Below are 25,056 nucleotides of genomic sequence, written 5' to 3'. Positions count from 1 at the left end.
CAGAAACCCCACAGGTCACAACAGAAGAACAATACACCTGTGAGCCAGTGGACAATCTGAGATACCTATTCAAAAGACAGGCACCATCAACAGATAAGTAAAATGATGTAGTGGGTTGGCTCCTATTTGAACCCTTAACAGGACTTGGGACCTCTCTTCTTTCCTTGGCTGATGTGGTTCTTGACAATTTTCTGGCCCTTGATTACCTTCTGGCAGAACAAGGCAGAGTGGCTTCATAATTTTGGCAGGGACGATATTGCCTCCCTTGTCTGGTCAACAGTTAAGGAAGCCCAAAGTTAACCCTGGTTCCTTCCCTTACTAGGCCCTTTAATGGCTATCATTGTTCTTCTCCTTTTTAGCCCTTGTTTGTTTAACCTTTTGGTTAAGTTTGTGTCTTTCAGGCTCCAAGGGTTTGAAGTAAGGCTCATGATGGCTCAAGGAATTCAGCCCATTCCAGCGCAAAGTGGCCCAGGTCCCTACAGGTCCTTGAAACAGTCAGCGAGGGACATCTAGGGCAGGCTAGGGTCTGCGGCCCCTGTCCAGCAGGAAGAAGTTTAAGAAGAACAGACCTTTGGCCCCTTACCCTTAAGAATAAGGGTGTAGAGTCTCTCAGGGGGAATGAGACAGGCTGGGACCAGGGTCCCTTTGCTGCAGTGCTTGCACATGGACACACTTCTCCTCGAGCAATAAAATACAAAGAAACTGTATGGGACTAAAAATAACTGCGTGTATGCGACGGTGGGGCAAATTCTGGACCCAAAAAATACAAAGAGACCAAAAAAACCCAACTGCCACTTTTGAAGAGCCTGGAGCAAAAGCAGGGTACTGCGCATGCCCCCTGCACACAACACCACCTAAGGGGTGGGCAGACCACCTAAGCCACCCCTCCGGCCCAACCCTTGGATACACCCCTACCCTCACCCCGTATAAGGAACAAGCTTGCTCCCCGCCACCACCACCCCCGCCCGCCCCCCGCCCCGGGCGAGCAAGCCAGCAAGCAAGGGAACATGTTGCTTGTTCTCTCCCCCATGCTACAGCAGGGGACCCAATAAAGCCTTGCCTGAATTTCTTATCTGGCCTCTAGTCAATTTCTATTGATTAGGGAAGGCCAAGAACCCTGGTCAGTAACACTTTCGTGTCTGACTTTTTATGCTCAGCTTTATGTTTCTGTAGTTCATCCATGTTGTCGCCTGTAGTTGCAGGTCACTTTTCTCATTGCTGAGTAGTATTCCAGTATATGAGCACTGTGAATGTATTAATTTATTCTATTGTTGATGGTCTTTTGCGATATTTCCATTTGGGATTATTAAAACAAATGCGTCTGTGAACATTCTGGTAATTGTTGGTGCTCCCGTAAGCACACGCTTCTCTTGGTTGAACACATAGACATGGAACTACTAGGTCATAGGGTATGCTTCTTTACTAGCACGCCAAATTGTTTTTTAAAGTTATTCTAGTTTACATTCCAGCAGCAGGACGGAAGAATTCAGCTATTCCACAACCTCGCCAACACTTGGTATTTTCCTTTGTTTCTATTCTATTTTACAGCATTAAAACAACTGAAGCAAAGTTTAGGTTGCTTTGGGGGCCAACTTTTGGATTTCTGTTTGGTTCTCTGAATTATTAATCAGCGCAGACTTGCACTTGGTCCAGTCACAGAGTACGGACCGAGTGCGTTTTCGACTTTGCTCCAGTTTTGCTCACTCCGCCACTTGGATGTCCTCCGGTCAAGACTATAAGGTGTGCATCCAGGGCGGGCACGTCCTGTGAGGACTCTGAAAGCTGACCACTGGGGAAGCGAAGCGTTTGCCGCCCTTCCTCGGCAGCGTCCTCTCCCGCCACCTCCTGGAACCCCACCAGCCCCAGCTGCCTCACAGGGAACGCCGCGCCCCTCAGCCTCAGCCAGCTCGGGGGCGGGGCAGCGGGGCGAGGCCGGCGGCGCGCGCGTGCGCACTGAAAGTCCGGCGCATGCTCAGAGTGCCCGGCGTCCGCAGCTGAGGGGAGGCGAGTCTCTCGCGCCCTACCCTCCGCGGTGGGGCCGCAGCGATCTGCTGGTTCCGATTCCTTCTGCCAATAAAGTTCCTGAAAAAAAATCACAGTCATTCTTAAAAGAGCAAAAGAGGGCGCGAGCCGGCCGGAGGCCCTGCCGGGGGGCTGGCGCACCGGGCGGCGGAGACGGCGGTTACACCGCGACCAGGAGGAGCGGTCGCGCCGGGCGGCGGGCGGCGGGCGGCGCGGGGACGGTGAGTAGCGGCTCGCGCCCGGGGCGGCTGGCCGCACTCATCGCCCTCGACCGGGTCTGGCTGCGGAGGACCCGCCCGTCCCCGCGGCCCGGGATGTGCCCACCGGGGGCCGGACAGGGTCTCGGCGGGGGCCTCCAGGCCGGGCGCCCCTCCCCGGCCCGGCCGCCGTGCGCGCACTTCGAGTGCGGGGCCCGGGTCCCCGCGGCAGGCGGTGGGCGCAACCCCCGGCGCCCCCTCCCCTCCCCGCGCCCCCGCCTCCCTGGGGTGGCCCTCGGGCGGGGAGATGCAGCGGGGCGGTGGGGACGGGGCATTAGGTGTGGGTTGGGGCTGGCGGGGAAAGGGCCCAAGCCCCAACCTGGCTTCCAGACCCCGTCCTAGGCGGCGGGCCCCTTCTCTGCCTGCGGCCCCACCCAGCCCTGCTGTTGCTCGGGTTCCGCTCGAATATGAATGAGCCTGACTACGCGGTCTCCTTGACACTGGCTACCGCAGAGTCACTTCACTCGGGGATCCCAGTGGCAGTACAGTCAGAAAAGGGCTGTCTACTTCTCCAGGTTTTATGTAACTCCTGACATCTTCTAGGTAACTTCATTGAACTTGAGAAGTTTTTCAGTGTTTTTATAATCATACCTGTGCTGAAGTACAGGCTGTGATGAAAAAGCCACCCTTTTGATCAGTGAGTTAACTCATCCTTTACTTTTCTAATGTATTGGACGGCTGTTGGTTGGCAAAATCTTTAAAATTAAACTTGGAAAAAGAACACATGTAAAGTGTTACTGTCAAGCTTTTAAAGTATTGTACTCAGAATTATGCTTATTTTCTAAGAATTTAATTGTTTTGGTATAGTTCTTTAAGGCTGTAGAGTAGTGGCTGATAATCACAGGAGTCAGACTGCCTGTGTTAAAATCTGATTCCACTTACTTTTCTTTACATTTTATTATTTTAAAAATTATTATATGGTAAAATTGACTTTGTTGGGGGGTGTGCAGTTCTGTGAATTTTAGATATATGTAACCACCATAACAGTCAGAATTTAGAACAGTTCTGTCACCTCCAAAACATTCATGCTATCCTCTCCCTTACCCCAACCCCTGGTAATTACTGATCTTTTCCAGAATGTCATAGAAATGGAATCATGCAACATGTAGCCTTCTTTCACTCAGCATAATGCCTTTGAGATTCCTTTGAGTTGTTGGATGTATCAACAGTTTATTCTTTTTTATTGCTGAGTAGTATTCTATTAGATGGATGTGCTCCCAATGAAGGACATTTGGATCGTTTCCAGTTTTTGGTGATTATGACTATAGCTACTATAAACATTGCTATACAGGTTTTTGTGTGAACATAAGTTTTCATTTTTCTAGGGTACTGCTAAGATTGGGATTACATGATCATATAAAGTATGTTTAACTTTGTAAGACACTGTCACACTGATTTCCAGAGTGGCTCTATCATTTTGCATTCTCACCAGCAACATGTGAGAGTTCCAGTTGCTCCACCTCCTCTCTTAGCACTTTGTATTGTCGGATTTTTTAATTTAGCCATTTTAGTAGGCATGTAGTGGTATCTCGTGGTCTTAATGTGTCTTTAACTAATGGCTAAAGATGTTGAATATCTTTTCATGTACTTAATTGGTATATATAATCTTGGGTGAGTATCTGGCCAAGACTTTTGCCTATTTTTAAATTCAGTAGTTTCTTTTTTATGTTGAGTTTTGAGGGTTCTTTATATGTTCTGGATACAGGTTGTTAGATATGTTTTGCAAAAGTTTCTTGCAGTCTATAGCTTCTTTTCATTGTTTTAACAGTGTCTTTCACAGAGCTAATGTTTTTAATTTTGATGAAATCTAATTTATCCATATTTCCTTTTGTACATCTTTTGGTAGCATGTCTAAGAACTTTACCTAATCCCAGGTCAAGAAGATTTTCATCTTCTAGATATTATAGTTTTATATTTAGATCTATAATCTATTTAAAATTATTTATATAAGGTGTGAGATTTAGGGGAAGGTTTACTTTTTTGCATATGAATGTCCAGTTGTTCCATCACCATTTGTTGAAAAGACTGTCTTTTCTCCATTTAATAGTTTTGCACCTTTGTCAAAAATCAATTGGCTGTATTTGTGTGGCTCTGTTTTGGCCCTCTGTTGTGTTCCATTGATTTCTGTATCTTTCTCTTTGCCAGTATCAAACTTTCTTGATGGATGTAGTTTTATAGTGTCTTAAAATTGGGTAGCATGATCTTCTCCAACTTTATTCTTTTTCAAAATTGTTTTAGCTATGCTAGTTCATTTGCGTTTCCATAAAAAGTTTAGAATCAGCTTGTCTCTAACTACGAAATATTCTGCTGGTACTTTGGAATTATATCAAACCGTAGATCAATTTGGGGAGAATTGCTATTTTTACTTTGTTGAATCTTTCAATCTATGAACATGATATATCTTTCCATTTATTTCTTTGTTTCATTAGTGTTTTGTAGTTTTCAGTATACAGATCCTGTACATGTTTTGTTAGATTTATGCCAAAGTATTTCATTTTGGGAGGAAACTATTGTAAATATCATTTAAAAAATTTTTGGCTTCAAATTGTACATTGTTAGGATATTAGAAATACAGTTGAGTGTTGTGTGTTGCTCTTGTATCCTGTGTCCTTGCTAAACTCACTTATTAGTTCCAGGATTGTTTGTTTGATTCCTTGGAGTTTTCTAGATAGACAATTATGTCATCTGTGAATACAGATAGTTTTTTCCCTAATCTATAAGCGTTTTATGTATTTTAGTTGCCCGTTGCTCTGGCTAGGCCTAATGATAAACAGGAGTAATGAGAGTGGACATCCTTACCTTGTTCTCAGTCTAAGGGGGAATTCAATCTGTCTTTCAGAATTAAGTGTGATGTTAGCTGTAGATTTTTTTTTTTTTAATAGATGCCCTTTATCAGGTTGAAGAAGTCCTCTTCTGTTTCTAGTTTGCTGACAGTTTTTTTCACAAATGGATGTTGATGTGGTTTTTCTTCTTTACCCTGTTAATATGGTGGATTACACTGATTGATTTTTGAGTATTGAACCAGCCTTGCATTCCCAAATAAAGCCCATTTGGTCCCGGTTATTCTTTTTATATATTGCTGGATGCAATTTACTAATATTTTGTTGAGGATTTTTGCATTTGTGTTCATGAGGGGTTATTTGTCTAGTGTTCTTTTTTGTACTGTCTTGGTGTGGTGCTGGTATCAAGATAATGCTGGCTTTATAAAATAAGTTAGGGAGTGTTTTCTCCTCTTCTGTATTCCGGGGGAGAGTATGTATCATTCTTGAAAAGTTTGTTAGAATTCTCCAGTGAAATCACCTGAGCCTGGAGATTTCTTTTTGAGTTTTTAAAGTTATAAATTCAATTTTCCTAATGGTTATATCAATTTCATTGATTTCTGCTCTTTATTATTCCCATCCTTTTGCTTGCTTTGGGTTTATTTTGCGATTCTTTTTCTAGTTTTTTGAGGTGGGGGCTTAGATTATTGATTTGAGACTTTTCTTCTTTTCTAAGGTAAGCATTTAGTGCCGTAAATTTTCCCTCTCAGCAGTATGTTAGCTGTGTCCCATAAATTTTGACATATTATATTTTCATTTTAATTCAATTCAGTTATTTTTAAAATTTCTCTTGAGCTTCTTCTTTGGCCCATGGGTTGTTGAGAAATCTGTGTCTTTAATTTCCAAATGTTTGGAGATTTTCCTGTTATCTTTCCATTACTGATTTCTAGTTTGATTTCATTGTGGTCCCTTTATTTTGCTTTTGTTGAGGGTTGTTTGATGGCCTAGAATATGTTCTATCTTGGTATATGTTCAGTGGGTGCTTGAAGTATATTCTGCTGTTGTTGCGTGGACAGCTCTATAAATGTTGATTGGATTCTGATAGTTTTCTGTTTTTAGAATTTCATTTTGTTTTATTGTGTTTTATAGTGTTTTTGAGTATCTCTTTGTGTAACTTGTTTAGCTGCATAGGTAATTTATCACAGTCTGTTGGTGTCAACATTTTACCAGTTCAAGTGAAGTAAAGAAACCTTACCTCCCTTTTGTCCTCTTCCATGTATAATTTTTTTTTTTTTAATTTGGCTGTGCCAGGTCTTAGTTGCAGCATGTGGGATCTTTGTTGCAGCATGCAGGATCTTTTTTTAGTTGCAGCATGCGGGCTCGTGGCATGCAGGATCTAGTTCCCTGACCAGGGATCAAACCCGGGCCCCCTGCATTGGGAGCACAGAGTCTTAACCACTAGACCACCAGGGAAGTCCCCTCTTCCACATATAATTACTTGTCCTAAATGTTTTTTCTACATATATTGAAAACCGTATTGAACAGTATTATAATTTTTCTTTCAACTGTCAAATGTAACGTAGAACATTTAAGAGAAGTCTGCTATATTTACCCATATTTTTGCTTCTGTCATCTTCTTTCTCTTGTTGCAATACTTTTTGTTGTTTTAATCATTTAGTTATGTCTGAAGTGGAGACCTAAAACCTGTACTTTAACAAGTGCTCCTAGATGCTTCTTATAATCGTGCAAGTTTGTGAAGCATTAGGGACAATTACTGAGACTCCATTAGGGGCAAAGAAAGCAATGTTCTTCACATTTCAGACATGTTTTGTGTAGTGGTTGTATAAATGGATTTTTGGTTAAGGTAGCTGGAATATAATAGCTAAGTAGGCAGGAACTTAACTAGTAATTTTAAGAAGAAATATGAAGAAGTTGGCTTTCTGTTCTTTTCAGTCTAAAATGCAGACAATACACATTCTGTTACTTTCATTATATGAGTAACTGTAACTAGTCTGAAACTAATGAAAACAATGCATGGTATAAGATGATGTGTAGAGGATCCATTGTAATCTAAACACTAAAGCACTGTAACTAAGAGCCCGATGCTATCACGTGGTTGCATAGCATTATACAAAACCCTTCCTTAGGGTGCTGTTCTAGGGACATTAATTATTACCTGTGAGGATGAAGAGCAGTTTCCTTAGATTTTGTATTTGTTGCCCATTTGGTGGTAACTATCCATGGAGGATTTATTATGGTATAGGAGACTACCATTTTTGAATGCTTAACTTTCACTGTGCTAAGTGCTTTGTATCTATCATTGATCAACAATCCTGTGAGGTAAATATCCTCAGGAAGCTGAAGCTTCAAGAGGTTAAGCAATAACTTCACTAAGAGCACAGAACCAGTAGTAAATAGCAACTAGTAAGTCAGGCCTCGACTCTTAACGCCCATACTCTAGCCTCAGTGAAAGGCAGAACTATGTAATCTAGGCATTTATTGGTACCTGGAAGTCATACATTCTGCTGTTGTTAAGGATGCAAAAGTGAATGGTATTATTGTCTCTCTTTTCAAAGAATTTACATTATCTGAACAGGGTGGGGAGAGGGCCTTCATCACGGAAAAAAATTCTTGCAATTCATTATGATTATTTCTTGATAAAACAATTATAGCTTATTTTATTTTATATAGTTTTTATGTCATGAAAAAATAATTTCATTTTAAACCACAGATTTGAGAGAGAAGATCGGATCACCTGGAATTAAATTTGGCACAGAAACCTTTTCAACTCCAAAAATGTTGGAGGAAGATATGGAAGTGGCCATAAAGATGGTGGTTGTAGGGAATGGCGCAGTTGGAAAATCAAGTATGATTCAGCGGTATTGCAAAGGCATTTTTACAAAAGACTACAAGAAAACCATCGGAGTTGATTTTTTGGAGCGACAGATACAGTATGTACTTGGCCGTTTTATCCTCTCGGTTTTGATTTGTGACCTGTGTCCAAGAGTTTGCTCAGAATAATAGTAACTGAGTACAATACAATCCAAGGCTAGGCGTCTAGTGGCAGCGGGTTTTCAGTTATTCACTCCTTTGTGTGTCTTTGCCTTCTTTTTTCCCCCTCCCCATCTCTTCCCTTCCTCTCTCATTTTTTCTTCTTTTTTTCCTACACTTCTTCCTTCTCTCTTTTTCTATCTTACATCTGTTTTATATTTATTGGTGGCACCCTGGGCACTTCTTAGACACAAACTGACGCTTGATTCTACTGAGATTTCTGTCCACTATTTTATTTGGAAGGAAAGTTACCTGTCTTGCAGAATAACTTTCATCTCTTATATTATGGGATCTGTTTGTGTAAAATGTCTCTTCTCTTTTTAAAACTGGGCATATAGAAGTTAGAGAATTAATAATTTGTTTTTACTTTAAAGAAATAAGAGAAAGATTTGAGAGGATTAAATACTCCTGGGAAAAGGAAATCCAATTGGATTCTAAAACACATCAAAGTAACACTTTTTGTCATTAGTCCTGAGAACTTTTAAGGATGTTTTAAATTGTAGGAGACAAACTCAAATGTATCACAAAGAAATAAGAAACATTAAACAAATCTGATTTAACTATCCCAGACACTAGCATCAAAGATAATTGTGTTCATTGTTTTAAAGATTGTTGAATTTATAATCTGTATTCTGTTACCCTCTTTTTAAAAATACTTCTCTGTTTGCTTCCTTTCTTAGATATTTTAAGGGGATTCATTTTAAATCTTGATGACGTTTATTTTTTGCACTTGCTATCTGGACCAAATTAATATTTTAAGTATACAGTTGACCCTTATTATTCATAGATTCCATATTTATATTTTAAGTGTGCAGTTACTTCTCATTATTTGTGGATTTCATATTTGCAAATTCACTGCTTGCTAAAATTTATTTGTAACCCCAGACTTAGTACTCCCAGTACTCTGGTGGTCATTTGTGGACATGCACAGAGCAGCAAAAAATTTGAGTCATTTATACAGACACGTCCGGCTGAGGTTGAACAAGGCGACCCTCTGCGTTTTTGTTTCATCTCTCATACCGTACATGAGTGGCCTTTTCATGTTCTGTTTTTGTGCCACATTTTTGTGCTTTTTGTTGGTAGTTTCGCTGTTTAAAATGGCCCCAAGCCTAGAGCTGAAGTGCCCTCTGGTGAGCTGTGACGTGCCTTATGGAGAAAACACATGTATTAGATAAGCTTCGTTCAGGCACCAGTTATAGTACTGTTGGCCATGGGTTCAATGTTAATGAATCAACAGTGTATATTAAATAAGGTGTGTTTAAACAGAACAATGCAAAAAACAAGGTTATATATTGATCAGTTGATGAAATTGTAACCAGGGGCTCACAGGCACCTCGCCCGCCTGCTATTTTCCCTCAGAGGAATGGTTCAGAATTTGCTAATTCAGTGTTGGCAGTGACTCTGTAGAACAGAACTACTGGCTGCGAATAAGACAACAGGTGTGACAGAACAGAGTTAATTTGGGGGTTAAAGGACAACCAAGCAGTAAGCTGATTCTTTACTTTCTTACTATTCTACCCCCATTAGAATAGGGTAGCAGGAGCAGGGCAAGCACTGACCTAAGGGAACCCTTTCCCAGGACAGCTGAACGTGGGTGTCCAGGATCCCACGGGCACTCAGTCCCTTGTATAAAATGGCATAGTATTTGCATTTAACCTACACACGTGCTCCCATAGACTTTCAGTCATCTCCAGATTACTTATAATATCTAATATAATGTAAATACTGTGTAAATAGTTGCCAGGCACACAGTAAATTCAAGTTCTGCTTTTTGGAACTTTCTAGAATTTTTTTTCCAAATATTTTCTATCTGCAGTTGGTTGAATCCTCAGGCGTGGACCCCTCGGATGCTAGTCTTAGAGCCACCAGTATCTGTGACTGTGGTTGAAGGAAAAAACATGACAGATGAATCCAAATCGTGTAAAATTACAGCTTTAGGGGAGTGTCTTTCACCCTTTACTCACACTGTTGGTAATGGTATCAGCATTTAAAAGCACTCAGACTTTTTCAGAGTGAAACCAGCAATGTAGTTGTTTTTTTAAAATAAATAAATAAATTTATTTATTTGTTTGTTTATTTATTTTTGGCTGCGTTGGGTCTTTGTTGCTGTACACGGGTTTTCTCTAGTTGTGGCGAGCAGGGGCTACTCTTTGTTGCGGTGCGCGGGCTTCTCATTGCGGTCACTTCTCTTGTTGCGGAGCACGGACTCTAGGTGCACGGGCTTCAGTAGTTGTGGCACATGGGCTCAGTAGTTGTGGCTCACAGGCTCTAGAGCGCAGTCTCAGTAGTTGTGGCACACGGGCTTAGTTGTTCTGCGGCATGTGGGATCTTCCCGGATCAGGACTTGAACCCGTGTCCCCTGCATAGGCAGGTGGATTCTTAATCACTGCACCACCAGGGAAGCCCAACAATGTAATTTTAATACCTCCAGATTTGAAAAATAAAATACAGACATTTCCTTTGTATATGAAATACATTCATCTCTTGTTTCAGAGTTAATGATGAAGACGTCAGGCTCATGTTATGGGATACGGCAGGTCAAGAGGAGTTTGATGCAATAACAAAGGCCTACTATCGAGGTAAATCATGGGTGTCTTTAGTTTGTTTTGACATGTTCTTTTAGCTGAACAAAGAACTTTGCTTTTCTTGTTTCCCATAGAAGAATTTCTCTTTAAGAATATTTAAATTAATTCCAAAGTATTTTTTAAAACCCCAGGCTATTATTCTTCTAAAGATCTTGTTGGGTGGTAAATAATACTCTGTGCTATAGACTGTTTATCTCTGCCTTAGAATTACATGACTCATATAGGCATTCCCAGACCTAATAAGTCAGAAGTTGTGAAAAGTCTTCTCTGACTACAGGGAAATGACTACATAGTCTGAGTGGAAACTAACATAAGAAAAAATAAAGCCCTGGCAGACAAGATGGCATTTTGTTATGATATTTAATGTGGGTAAAGCCTTCTCTAGGCTATACGAGTTCAGGGAAGTATGACATACATGTGAAAGGGAAGAGCTACAATGATAGGATCTAAGACTTAAATAAACTGGGGGAAATGCCTCTTTTTACCTACCTAGCTTTCTTCTCTAAATTCTCAGCATAAAATACATGTTCTTTTTGTGTGGAAAAAAATAGGCTGGGTTATTTCTTTTTAAGTTTTTGACAATGTGATGTGGCAGTATTACTTTTTAACTAATATGGTTCTTTTTGGAGAAAATATTATCATTATGTCTCTCTAATTTAAAAGGACAAAACTGTGTGAGTCTACAATTATCTCAAAATAAAGTTTAACTTAAAAAAAGACAAAACTGGTCAAATGTCAAAATGATTTGATTCGTATATGAATAAAAAGGAGAAAACGTTGGAACTGTACAGTTAAGTAGCTCATTTGGGTCCCTAATTTAAAGAAAAAGACCAGGTAGCTAAACATATTTTAATATCCACTGCCGTAAGACTTTGTTCAACATTATTATCTTCTAATTTTTTTAACTTGACTCATCCAGTTTGTTGCAGACTTCTTGTTTTAACTTGTTAGATGTCCATGAATCATACCGTTTCTCTTTCATATGTTTACAAAAAACATTCTTTGCCAGAAACTAAAAAGAGAGCCCATAATTGTTAGTATTTCCATCTTAATTTATATGGATGATGTTCAAATTTCTTTTCACTTTGATGTTCAAATTTCTTTTCACTTTGTTTCATTTGGACTAAAAGGCTTTAAACAGCATTGAGTTCCCTGTGTTTAACATTTTAACTTAAAGCAATCTTAAGTGTATAAATAGATCTGTTAAAAGTTTTTCTTAAAATGTAACGTTTTTTAGCCAACTATGTTAAAATGGCAAAGAGGGTGGATACTGAGACAGGTCTTAAGCTTCAGCTTTTTCCCTCACATCCCTATTTGAATTAAGGAACAAACAGTGGCAATGTTACAGGAATTTGAGAAATGGCATATTGGACTTATATGCTTTTTTTTTTTTGAGGTTCTATCAGAGTGCTTTTGGTTGCTGACAGCAGAAAAGCAATTTCAAACCGACTTATTTAGCGTCTGTTGACTTGTTACTGGGAGTAGCTTTCATTTGTGGTTTGTTGGGACTCTAACCTTGCTGATTCTGCTGGCTGGCCGCCTCCCCGTGTGGGGTTCCTCCTCATGCTGATTTTCCTCTTGTCTGCAAGTTTGCTACCTTCGGCAGTGCTTTTTGTTCACATTCTTGGGGACCGAGGGTTACTTCCCACAACAGTGGACCAAAAGTCCAGAGATTTTATCTGATTAGACCACCTTTGACCAGATTACAGTGAGTAGTCAGAGGAAGGTGATTGCCCTAATGGGCTTGGCGCACTTGGGGCTCCCCCAAGGCAGAGGGAAGTTTAGCTGCCTAAACCATAGGCTACTGTACAGAGGGGGAGAGGTGTTCTGGGGGACGGGGCACTGGATGGCGGCTAGGCACCAGGTAATATCTGCTACTAGTATAGATTCAGATGACGATATAATTAAATAAAGAGTAGGAAGAAAAGGTAAGGTGGGCGGAATGAGTTAAGATAGAGATTTAGTGATAGAAACACTATGCCTTATAAAATTATGACCTACTGACTTATGTCCTAAAAATGTGTTATTCAAGATGCATAAAAATTATATTTAAAAAAGAAAAAATTTATTGTAATTCATTTAAAAGACCAATTATAGCAAGACCATTGCTCCAAGGCATCATTATGTTCTTAGAATGCTGGCTTAATTGTACAGTGAGACATGTGGAAACATGATCTCCTTATCAGTAGGTTAGAACAGAGCACAGATCATATTAGGAAGCCTTTGGGAGCCCAGATGACTCCTGTTAAACCCTTAAGAAAGTCCACCCTAGGCAGTAGAAACCGTACTTAGTACAGAAAGAAGTAGATTTTTATTACAGTTTTTTACTGTGACTTGGTTCTCAGAAAAAAAATGCTTCTAAGTATATGTAAATTAGATTATAGACTTGAGACCTATTATTTGAGATCATGCACATAAGTAGAAGGAAACCCTTATTTTCTTAAAAAATAATTTTTTTTCACAAATATAAATGAATATAAATTGTTGGAAATGAAATAGCTCTGGACAAGAAGCTAGTTATAAGTTATAATTATAAATGCAAGAATTAAGGAACAACAGAATTAGACTATGCAAGTCTGAGGTTTGTTTTGAAATTATGTGAGCATGGAATCTGTGACAGATTGGTTCATTGAATAATTTATGTGCTTTAGATTGTATAGAATGTCAAAAAGAATAAGGGACAGCATTTTAAATCCTGAGTAGTATCTATAATAGTATTTTTAAAGCCTTTGCCATGTTCGCTAGAGCAGTGTTTCTTAAACTTGACTGTGCCCAGGAATCCCCTGGGGAGCTCATTAAAATGCAAACTGAATTCTGTAGATCTGTGGGTGGCTCTGAGAGTCTGCATTTCTACAGCCTCCCAGGTGACACTGATGCTGCTGTCAGCCACACTCAGGACCAGCCTACAGACGATTTTGTAGGATCTGTCAGTGATTTGAGGATAGAATTACTCTCTGCACATTATGTGTCTTGGAGAGTATTTTCTGAATTGCATTAAAATATAGTGACTTTTTTGGAATGATCTTATTAAGGAGGAGTAAATACTTGCTATTGGTGATCTTATCATTGACACCAAAAATTTATTCAGAGCTCTGTATTTCTGATGCATGGACAAGTGAGGTAGTTTATTAACTGTTAGAAGTGATCCATTTATGGGTGACTTACTGTTATCTATGATAATGAAGAAACTTTTCCAGTGGTGCAATTTTTAGGGTAGGTAGTATTGAAGGAAGATTGAGTAGTAGGAAAATAAAGGTCTTTGTAAAATATATGGGTAGAAAACACTAGCTGCCTTTCAATATTAACAACAGAGAAATTAAAACAACTTTCCCAAAGATGGCTGGTACTAACACAGAGCTAGAGGTCCAAGGAAGAAAAAGAAGGGAGAGCAGTGTGGGGTCATTTTAATTTATTTTATTATTTTTTTAGGGTCATTTTACACCTCCCCCCACACGCACACACACACAGCTGGGTGGGTGTGGGATGTAGAAGTGAGAGGCCAGGGAAAGAAGGGAGAACCGTGCATAAAGGGTGCAGTAATGAGCCAGTTACTACTGCGGGTGGGGAGACGCGCCTCAGGGTGACCCCACCCCAGGGAAGCTGAGGTTTTTATCCCCCCTCACCCCTCCCCAGGCATCCCCTTAGGGGGTGTGCTAGACCACCCCTGGCAGAAGAGCAGAGCGCCCCCTGCAGCCCGTGCTGGAGGGTCGGGGCGGGGAACACACAGGGCACCTGTGGGGAGGGGGCACCGTGCTCACCTCTCTGGTGGCTTAACTGAATCCAGGTCCCTCCTCCTCCTCCTCAGAGGGCACTGCGGCCCATCCCGCCCAGTGTGGTCTCTCCACCCAGTCCCCCACTAAATAATTTTGGGTTTTGTGGACAGACTTTTTCTTTTATCCTTTGATCCTTGATTTTTCAAACAAAATTGTGCTTTTCTTAGTTAATCATTCTTACTGCCCATATGTCTGGCACCATCTGCTTAGTTTTTTTTGTTTGTTAGTTGTTTTTGTTTTGTTTTTTTTAACATCTTCTCTAATAAGTGTTTTTTTGTGTGTCTGAGACCTTGTATACTTGGAAATACCTTATTGGACCCTCAAATTTAAATGACACTTGACTGATATAAAATTCTAGGTTTAAAGCTAACAGAATTTTATAATAAAAAAGTTTCTTTTTTTTTTTTTAAGATTTTTGTTTGTTTGTTTTGATGTGGACCGTTTTTTAAAGCCTTTATTGAATTTGTTACAATAGTGCTTCTGTTTTATGTTTGGTTTTTTGGCCCCGAGGTATGTGGGATCTTAGCTCCCCGACCAGGGATCGAACCCGCACCCCCTGCATTGGAAGGTGGAGTCTTAACCACTGGACCGCCAGGGAGGTCCCCAAAAAACAGTTTCTTAAAGTATGATTAAATAATGTTTTATTTGTAGTTTAAGTAAATGTTAGAGTTCAAGTAAATATAAATTTGTTGTCCAATATGCTGGTGTGATCTCTTCAGTTTTACTTCTCCTTCAATTCTGAGCAAGTCTCAGGCTGTGTCTATCAATCTGCCTGTCCCCCACCCCTCAGTTTTGCATAATTAATTTATTCTTTGGTCCAAAGCCTGATCTAGAGGAGAGAAGCCTCTGCTTTTACAGTCATAGTGAACTGCTGGTTTTTTCCTTCAGTAATTGTTCTTTGGGTTTCTGCCATATTCCCTCAGGTGATAAACAAACCTTTTTTGGCCCTAGAGTGTCTTAGGTAGCCCAGGTATGTGTGTCTTGAGTCTTAGTAGGAAACTCTTACACCTGGGGTATCTGGAAGGAAGGAGTAGCAGTGAGGAACCCTCTTGACTCCAGGATGATTTTCTCTTCTCACCTGTTTTTGTCACTGTGCTGCCTGATTCAACAGCAAATCATTGGTAAAAACCCTCTTACAGAAGGTTGATGCTTATTTTTAAAATGAGATATTATCAACCTAATGTGATAGTTGATAGTTAAAGTATTGTCAGTGAGTATGGTATGGGAATTATGCAGTTAAAGAGGATGAAAAACTAAAACTCTTTTCCTCTCTACTATATATAAATATTTTACTCTTGGCACTGGTTCCTAAATTACATTCTTTAGCATTGCTGGTATTCTGCTACTAAAATAAAATAATATAGATTTTTTTTAAAAAGTAAATAGAATGAGAAAATTATGATTTTTTTTCTCATAGACTTTTCTTAAATCTGTGCCAGAAGAAATTAAGAAGCAGGTGACAGATATTAACGAGAAGAACTCAGCAACTCTGTCATTCATGCCTAGTTTACTGTTCTCTGTGGCTTTTACAGTGTTATTAAATATATCAGTATTTTGTGGTGTTCCACAAGGAATGTGTATAATTTTGAGGGTACTTCGGCACTTGCACAAATTTGAGAACCACTGTTCTTGGTAAAAATTGGTTCTTTGAATTAGAAAATAGAGTTTATATGTTAAGAAATAGGGCTTCCCTGGTGGCACAGTGGTTAAGAATCCACCTGCCAATGCAGGAGACATGGGTTCGAGTCCTGGTCTGGGAAGATCCCACATGCCACGGAGCAACTAAGCCCGTGTGCCACAACTACTGAGCCTGCGCTCTAGAGCCCGCCAGCCGCAGCTACTGAGCCTGCGTGCCACAACTACTAAGCCTAGAGCCCATGCTCTGCAACAAGAGAAGCCACTGAAATGAGAAGGCCGTGCACCACAATGAAGAGTAGCCCCCGCACACTGCAACTAGAGAAAAGCCCGTGCAGCAACAAACACCCAACACATCCAAAAATAAAATAAATTAAATTAAAAAAAAAAAAGCAGTGCTACAAAGATGAGTTCAACATTTATTTACATAAAAATTGTTTTGAATACGTAAAAGTTTCCTTCACCCTGCATAGGATTGTTTCATTAATGTAAATAACATTTTTATTTTGTGAACTTACAGGAGCCCAGGCTTGTGTGCTTGTATTTTCCACCACAGACAGGGAATCTTTTGACGCGATTTCCAGTTGGAGAGAGAAGGTGGTGGCTGAAGTTGGAGATATACCAACTGTACTTGTACAAAACAAGATCGATCTCCTTGATGACTCTTGTATAAAGAAGTAAGGTGGCTACTGTTGAGGGGGTGGCTGTAATTCTGTAAAGCTAAAACCTATTTTAGTTTTTGCATACACTTAAAAAATTTAGGAAAGTTTTTAAAAAGACTGCCTTATACTTAAAAATTTCTGTGAGCTATTGTGTGATTGGTTTGGGTTAAAAAACGTTCACACTGAATCAGAAGTAAAGAAAATTAAAGGAGTACATTTTGAAAGCCCTTTTAGAATTCCAGGTCCTTGCAGCTCAAATCCAACTCCTCATGCGAAGTCAAATCTAGACAGAGTAAGAATGTTAAGAGAAACATCCCGGAACTTCCCTGGTGGTGCAGTGGTTAAGAATCCACCTGCCAGTGCAGGGGACATGGATTCAATCCCTGGTCCGGGAAGATCCCACATGCTGCGGAGCAACTAAGCCCGTGCGCCACAACTACTGAACCTGCGCTCTAGGGCCCGCGAGCCACAACTACTGAAGCCTGCACGCCTACAGCCCGTGCTCTGCAGCAAAGAGAAGCCACCTCAATGAGAAGCCCACGCACCGCAACGAAGAGTAGCCCCCGCTCAACTCAACTAGAGAAAGCTCGCGTGCAGCAACAAAGACCCAACGCAGCCAAAAATAAATAAATGAGTAAATTTAAAAAGGAAGACATCCAGGGGCTTCCCTGGTGGCGCAGTGGTTGAGACTCTGCCTGCCAATGCAGGGGACACGGGTTCGAGCCCTGGTCTGGGAGGATCCCACATGCAGCAGAGCAAGTAGGCCCGTGAGCCACAACTACTGAGCCTGCACGTCTGGAGCCTGTGCTCCGCAACGAGAGAGGCCGCGATAGTGAGAGGCCCGTGCACCGCGATGAAGAGTGGCCCCCGCTCGCCGCGACTAGAGAAAGCCCTCGCACAGAAATGAAGACCCAACACAGCCATGAATAGATAAATAAAAATAAATAAAAATTAAAAAAATAAAAAAATAAAAAAAAAAAAATAAAAAAATAAATAAATAAAAAGGAAGACATCCCTAGATGTTTTAATATCTAGCATAAGTATGTTGATGAGTTTAAATAGGTAAGCAGTTCAGATTCATATTGTTTTATATACCCAGAACCATTATGCTCATATTTGTGAACAGAGTTTGGCATCCAGGTAATTTCTCTGTGTAAGTATTTGTTTACTGCATTATTAACGTTTTGCTGGCTTTGAAAATACTTACTTGGTTTTTACCTTATTTTTTTATAAGTTCTTGTATTAGTTATCTGTTGCCATATAACAGATTAGCCCAAAACTTAGTAGTTTAAAACAACAAACATTTATTATGTCACAGTTTTTGTGGGTCAGGAATTTGGGAGTGGCTTAGCTGGGTGGCTTGGTTCTGGGTTTTCATGAGGTTGCTGTCAATATGTTGCCGGGGCCTGTGGTCACAGGAAGGCTTTTGACTGGGGCTGGGGGGGGGGGTCTGTTTCTGGGATGGCACCCTCGCTTGGCCATGGGCAGGTGGCCTCTCCTTCGGGCTGCGAGTGTCCTCAGCGTGTGGCAGCCGCTTCCCCAGGCACGTGATCCCAGAGGGGGCAAGGCGGAAACCTCAGTGCCTCTTATAGGAGTCTCAAAGTCACACGCCATCACTTATGTATGTCATTGATGACACAGACCAACTTGATTACAGTGGGGGGGGGGGGAGGCGTGTGGTAGAATCATTGGGAAATATTTTAGAGAATTGGGAGTCATAATGAAACTAAAATTAGGAGTCCACTGTTCTAGACACATCAATATACTGACTTCGGCTTTGGCAGCAAAGTAGTTTTGTAGCCAACAAGAGTAAAATAGGTAATGCAGTATAAGACTTTCAGAGTGTAATTAAATTCAAGTGTTTTTAATAACCGAAGAGAGAAAATTAAAGTATTATATAAAGAAAAGTGACATTTAGTCATTTTAAGGCTAGAGTAAGTGACTTTATAGAAAAGTGTCTTGCAGTTACAGTGAGATGGCTGGTGTTTACCCCCCCAAGAGCAGTGACGACTGAAAACCCTGCTCAAGCACTGAGTGTAGCTCTCAACGGTTCTGGAAGGGCTGACCGCCGTGCTCAGGCTGTATGCAGTAAATATACTAAAACAAGCTCCCGGAAAGTACCTTTACATGCATTTTTTTCAAATTGATGTGTAGTGAGGAAGCTGAGGCACTGGCAAAAAAGTTGAAGCTGAGATTCTACAGGACTTCAGTGAAGGAGGATCTGAACGTGACGGAAGGTAAAGTGCCTTCTTATCAGTTAACAGCAGGAAGTTTGTTTATTCTTCTTATGCCTTTTCTTTTTGTTGTTTAGAAATCGTATTTGTAACGAGAATAGAATTTTCTCTTTGCCATGTATCATTAAGTAAAGTTTAAAGGCTGATACTGCTCTGAGTTTGAGTCCTTGATTATTTACTAATGTCTTTGAACAGTTGTTACTCTACAGCAAAACTCCAGTGGGCTTTTGTTTTGTTTTTTAATCTTTAAAAATACAACTGGCTATGTGTGTGCGTGTATGCGTGTGTGTTTTTCAAGCGTACCTTCTAAAATTGCTGCGTTAGAACCCCACAGTGGTGGACACCCCACTGGGTAGCTACAGTGACCTTAACTTGTTTAATAGTGTTTCCTAGTTTAAGAAAGTGAGATTAGAGAAAGATGGTGGTTATTCTTCTCATTCCGGAACTGCTGCTCATTTTATTAGATTGCAGCTCAGCTGTTGCTCCAGTGTCCCCTGAATAGTGCTTTTCAGCTAAAGAAAGAGTCTTTTTAAGACTGAGTCAGTTTAGTGTTGCTGAATATTAGTCTACAAGTAATATTTTATTTCTTGACTAATAAAATGCTGCTATATATTTATTAGTATTACCATTGTAATTAGGTATTACTCAGATAATTTTTAGAAGTTGAATTTTTTCAACTAGATTGTATACTTCTAATTTTAAATTTGTTTTGTAAGTATAAATATTATAGTAAGTGATGTGAAAGAACAGGTTTTACGTACATAATTATACTGACCTGGCAAGGTTTTTGGTTTTGTTTTCATTCCAGTTTTTAAATATTTGGCTGAAAAATATCTTCAAAAGCTTAAACAACAAATAGCTGAGGATCCTGAATCAATGCATTCAAGTAGTAACAAAATTGGTAAGTACCCAGGAAGTTTTAGCCCTATGTTTACCTGGTAAATTTATTTTCCATTCATTATTATCATACTTACTGGGTTTTTTTTAAATACAGTATGCTCATTTCTTTAAGAAATGTGACTGGAAAGCGTGAGATGAGTGATTATTAAATTTAGTAGTATCAGCTCTCATTAAAAGGTATATTGAGTTAAAAGATTTTTTAACTGATGAATTTTCTAAAGGTCTGTCCTTTTTGAACACTTGTTTCTCTGACTTGACACTTGCACCATCTCCACACCTTTCCCCTTTCCTGCCACCTTGCTGAGCACTCATCCTGATTTTTAACGTGAGATGCCAGCAGAGTTTAGTATTTCCTGGAGAACAGGAAGCACCTGTCCGTGTCTTACTTTTGGCCATGGCTTCTGGGAGGATGGGCGCCGGTCCTCTGTCCTAAGGACCTCCTGCCTGCACCCCACTCCTCACTACACACACAAACACACACACACACACACACACACACACAGCATTTTCTTGGCCTGTTTTAACTTTTCTTACTTTGCCCTTTTTATTGCATATGTTCCTACTGTCAGACACCTCACATGCTCTGAGAAACGACAGGGCAGTTGTTATAAGCCGCTGTCTGGTCTGGTCTCCTGGGCCCACCCTGTCTCCTTCCAGTCTGCTGATTAAAGCCCTTTGATAGATTCTGGTTGTGGAACACATTCAATGCAGGCTCTCTTCATCCCAGCATTTAAAGACAGTTTGGTCCATCCTTCCTGTGCGGCCTCGTGCCCCACTTTTGTAATGTACCCTGTTTACGGTTCCACCACAGGGCCCGCTGTTTCTTGAGCCTGCCTAGGGCTGTCTTACTTATCCCTTTGCTCATTTTGGCTTTTCCATTAAGAATGGCCTCCCCTTCCCACCTTCTGTTGAGAACTGTGCATCCCTCAAGGTCTATGGAGAAAGCTCTCGGCTATCTGTCTGGCTGAAGCACAGCCTTCACTTCTCTTAAATGAACAGAGGCCTGAGTGCAGGGCATTGCCAGGGGTCCAGTCCCTCCATGTAGTTTGTCCTTTCTTATGAATTAGATGTGGTTGACCCTTCCTATACCATCTGTGGGATCTTGTCTTTTTTGTGACACTTAACATAGAGTGTCCTGTAGCATCACTGCCTGTTTGTAGTGCATCACCTCACTCATCAGATTGTAAGCTTACTGGGGGCAGGAATCAGTCTTAGTAGTCTTTGCGTCGCTCATAGTGTCTCTGGCCCAGAGTCTTGTGTATCGTGGACGATAAATAGCCCATAAACTGGAGATTACATTTTAGAACCAACATCGTTCAAAATGAAAACTCTAACAGTTGAAAGTTTTTCTTAGTTCATCCCTTTTGTCTGCTCACCACTTTGAGTATCTGCAGACCATTTTGCTGTTGTTTTAGCCTGGATAGGAACATCTGACATCACTACTGGCTCTTACATACGCAGTATCTTTATCAACATGACATATCACAAATTCTGTTGTTAACTACAGGCAGGTACTGTTGAGGAAGTTCTATGATGTAAAATTAGTAAGTGAAGTTATTAAAATTATCATATTTACAGATTCCAAATTTCAAAAATAGATTGTTAGTGAAAAGAGTGTGTAGAGAAGCACACAAAGGGAGGAAAGAAGACCATATGTGCACTTCAGCCTACATGTGTGTACAACATCACTGCAGGGATGCGTGGGAACTCTAAATACGTGTGCCTTAGGCGAGGGGCTGGGGTGAGTGAGAGACTTCACTGTGACCCCTTTGGTTCCCTTTGAACTTTGAACCCTGTGTATTGGCTATTAAATGAAATGAAAACAAAAGCTTAAAATTGTAAATACTTGCATATGTTGCTGATTTACTAAGAAGCTGGGTGCACAGTCTGCAGTAGGTGACCCTGAGGCCCGTTAGTGTTAACCTCTGTGTTTTCCCTCAACTTATCCAGGTGTCTTTAGCACGTCTGCTGGGAGTCACTTGGGTCAGAATTCAAGTACCCTTAATGGTGGAGATGTCATCAACCTCAGGCCCAACAGACAGAGGACCAAGAAAAACCGAAATCCTTTTAGCAGCTGTAGCATACCCTAAAACGCTTCAGGGAGGAAGAAATGAATTATATTGTGCAGTAAGATACATCCAGCTGTCACGGTATGTTACACAATTTTTTCGCAGACTTTGCACCTAATGGCTCTCTGAAAGCTGACAGACTTAAACAGATAGCACTGCTCTGCAGTGCTTTTTGGAATGGAGCAAGATCTCTGGTGGAAAAATTACTGCCCTCTGGACTTATTTTAATTTTTTTACATTAGACGAAGCTTCTCCTGTTTTTGAAGGAATGCTATAAGAAACATCAAAAACAGGTTTTGCTGAATTTGAAATGCTGGAAAACGTAAATGAAATGCCTAAATATACTGGTACAGATTTTAATATTATGGGTCAAGGAAAGGTAGCAACCGTTCTTTCTCTGAAATTGGTCGTCTGGCTTTTCTAGGAAGTAGTATTGAATCTGAATACTGAAAAGAATAATATTGAAAGGCGAACCCTAATCTTGCCAGACTGCATTAGTGTGTACTTTGGCAATGTTACTTGTGCAATATCTGTAGATGTGGAATGTGGAGGTACGTGCGCACGCAGATCCCTGGTTCTGGAGTAAACAGAAGGTGTGTGCAGTGTTTAAGGAAACATAGACTCTAACTCATTCATTCATGAAACCATTTACACATTTATGTGTATGTTATAAGTTTCTATTTTCAAATGAGAAATTCTAGACAGATATTTTGCAAAATGAGCTCAGATTTTAAAAATGCTTTTGTGCCAAAAATACCATACCTAATTTTCAGTGCTTTACCAGAATTTATACTGTTGATAATCTCTTTTAAAAGCAGTTTTCCTCTCTGACAGGGTAGATGAAAGAGTGTCTTAGTGCTGGAGCCCCTCCCAGGTGGCACTGGTTGCGTGCGGAATCTTTTCGTGTCCCTGCACATGTGTGGTGGGCTCGAGCTGGCAGCTGCAGGACCCCCACCCTGTGCAGCGTGGCTGCCCTGTACCCAGTGCCTTTTGCTGTTGACAACGCGATTCTGAACTTTTAGGATTATGCTAACAATTTTTTTAAATACACAAGAGGTGATCTTTTGTCTTAAAGCACATTACGGATTTTATAATGCCCTGCAACTCTAAAGCATCTTTTTGTTTACACATTTTTTGTATGGTATTTTGAGATTATCATTTAAAAATTTCTATAAACTTCAGTTTGTATAGCACTTTCTCAAGAGCTCTGTCAGCACCAAATACAAAATAATTTCTTTTAATAAGTGATTTTAACATGTAATCATGTGGCAGAGCATACATTTTGTGACTTGGGACAGTAGCTTTCCAACTCAGATAATTAATTGCATGAACTCTGGTAAAACTGATTATCATTCATCAATGACTTGTTTTTAACCCCTTGCAATACCTGGTTTTTACAGGATTTAAATATATGTAAAAATAACTTTTCTTGGAAAATGTGTCACAAAGTCATTTTTCATTATTTCTACTAAATGCATAATGTTTTATATATTCCTTTTGTGTGTTTTCTCTCTCTCTCGTTCTTTTTTTTTTTTTAAGTCTTCCATCTGCACCACCCTCATCCTGTCCAGATTAATGTTGAAAACATAATAGAATTTTGTAGGGCATGTCTTTAAGTGGTCAGGAGTGAAGGTTTGCTTTTCATAATATTGAAATAATCTGGCATTATCTATTTCAAAGTAATATGTTTATTTTTATGTCACCAGTTGTCACCACTCCCATTGCTGGCAGTGGGATAGGTGTTGGGGAAAAACTCTGTTCCTAACAATGGGTACCCGCTAGTGATTCCCTTTTCTACTCTCTGGAAATACAGTCCCTTTAATTTTTGCACAAAATATATTTTGCATCAAATAGTCTTTAGTAGCAGAAAAATCACGTTATATAAAATGTTGTCGTTCTATTTCACATGAATTAAATGTGTGTGGGTAGAAGTTTGTTATTTTTCTATATTAAAAAAAATCTGATGATGGTTGCAGTTCCCCTGATATTTGTAATATAATTTTATGTACTTAGTTTTGTCCTTTTTTTTTTAAAACAAGAACTGAAGAGAGATCTTTGTTACACATTTGAATTTTTAATTTGCAATTCTGTATTTTACCTAACCATAATTAGTCATTTTAAATAATTAAGTAGGCCTGAAAATCAGCCACAAGTGATACGTTAAATACTTTCTCAATTCTAAAAACCTTCAAAATTGACATTATATTCTTTCACCTTGAGGCCTTTAATTCTTTTAAATAACTTAACTACTAATTTCTAATGAACCGTGGATGCTGAAGAAATACTAAGACCCCGGGATGTTGTGCATTTGTGCAGTAATAGCTTTCCTATGTCGTGGCTCATTTTTGGCTGTGGCGTGGCTGCCGTGTCTCAGAGTCCTCAGGATTCCTTTTCCTCTTTCAGTCTGCCTCGCGAATTGATAGCATACAGAATAGGCCACATAAGGCGATGTAATTAAATAAAACCAGGCTAAATGGTTTCCTTTTTATCTGCCCAGAGTTGACAGCACTCATGTACTTCTTCAAAATAAAGTAAAACTAACACTATCAGAAGAGCCCCTCCCCATTGTGGCCGCAGTCCTGTGCTGTCTGGGTGCCTCAGACGCTGGCAGCGCAGTGCTTGGGAAGAACTCACTGATGGGCTCCACTGTGCCCAGGGCTCCAGGGCTGGGGTCTCCTCTGGAGATCCTGGGATGGGGAAGTGGCCTCAGGACCTGACATCCCAACTTAAAGGGAACTACTTTAATGTAAAATATTGTTAATTTTTCCCCTCCTTTTTAAAACCTTTGAAATAGTTACTGGTAACTTGCTAAAGTGCTCTCGTTACTGTATCTCTGGGGTATCTGTTTCTCTGAAAACAAAATGAACTGACAGGTGAAAATCTGGCCCACACTGCAGTCATCTAATGAACAGAGAAAGTCTGGGCTGATGTGGAGTGAACAGGAAGGGGAGGATTTCCAGATGCTGACGGTCTTTGGGAACGTGAGAAAAACTTGGTTGTCTGCTGAATTTTCAAAAAGCTGATAAAGAAAAAGATGGCACAAAAAGAAAATCTTCTATCTCACAGTGAACCTAATGATAGCAAATTAGTCTGACAAATCAAGAGGCTT

General features: G+C 40.2%; 1 protein-coding gene across 1 annotated transcript; it reads left to right on the top strand.

The window, feature by feature from the left end:
* Window positions 1-1,992: 1,992 nt before the first annotated feature.
* On the top strand, window positions 1,993-23,863 carry RAB23 (RAB23, member RAS oncogene family). The gene is made up of 7 exons (XM_061195197.1): window positions 1,993-2,243; window positions 7,770-7,989; window positions 10,583-10,668; window positions 16,603-16,759; window positions 18,899-18,981; window positions 19,787-19,879; window positions 21,829-23,863. Exons 2-7 carry the CDS (start codon window positions 7,835-7,837, stop codon window positions 21,966-21,968), a joined length of 714 nt encoding a protein of 237 aa, XP_061051180.1. The 5' UTR covers window positions 1,993-2,243; window positions 7,770-7,834; the 3' UTR covers window positions 21,969-23,863.
* Window positions 23,864-25,056: the final 1,193 nt, after the last annotated feature.

Source organism: Eubalaena glacialis, chromosome 7 (assembly GCF_028564815.1).
Source record: "Eubalaena glacialis isolate mEubGla1 chromosome 7, mEubGla1.1.hap2.+ XY, whole genome shotgun sequence".
In the NCBI taxonomy this organism is placed as follows: domain Eukaryota; kingdom Metazoa; phylum Chordata; class Mammalia; order Artiodactyla; family Balaenidae; genus Eubalaena; species Eubalaena glacialis.
This window is presented reverse-complemented; position numbering and strand designations above follow the sequence as displayed.

Excerpts from the sequence above, each read along its gene's own strand:
- RAB23 (XM_061195197.1), top strand. The coding sequence starts at position 7,835 with ATGTTGGAGGAAGATATGGAAGTGGCCATAAAGATGGTGGTTGTAGGG. Across the intron at positions 10,669-16,602 it reads AACAAAGGCCTACTATCGAG|GAGCCCAGGCTTGTGTGCTT; the intron begins GTAAATCATGGG and ends GTGAACTTACAG. Across the intron at positions 16,760-18,898 it reads GATGACTCTTGTATAAAGAA|TGAGGAAGCTGAGGCACTGG; the intron begins GTAAGGTGGCTA and ends ATTGATGTGTAG.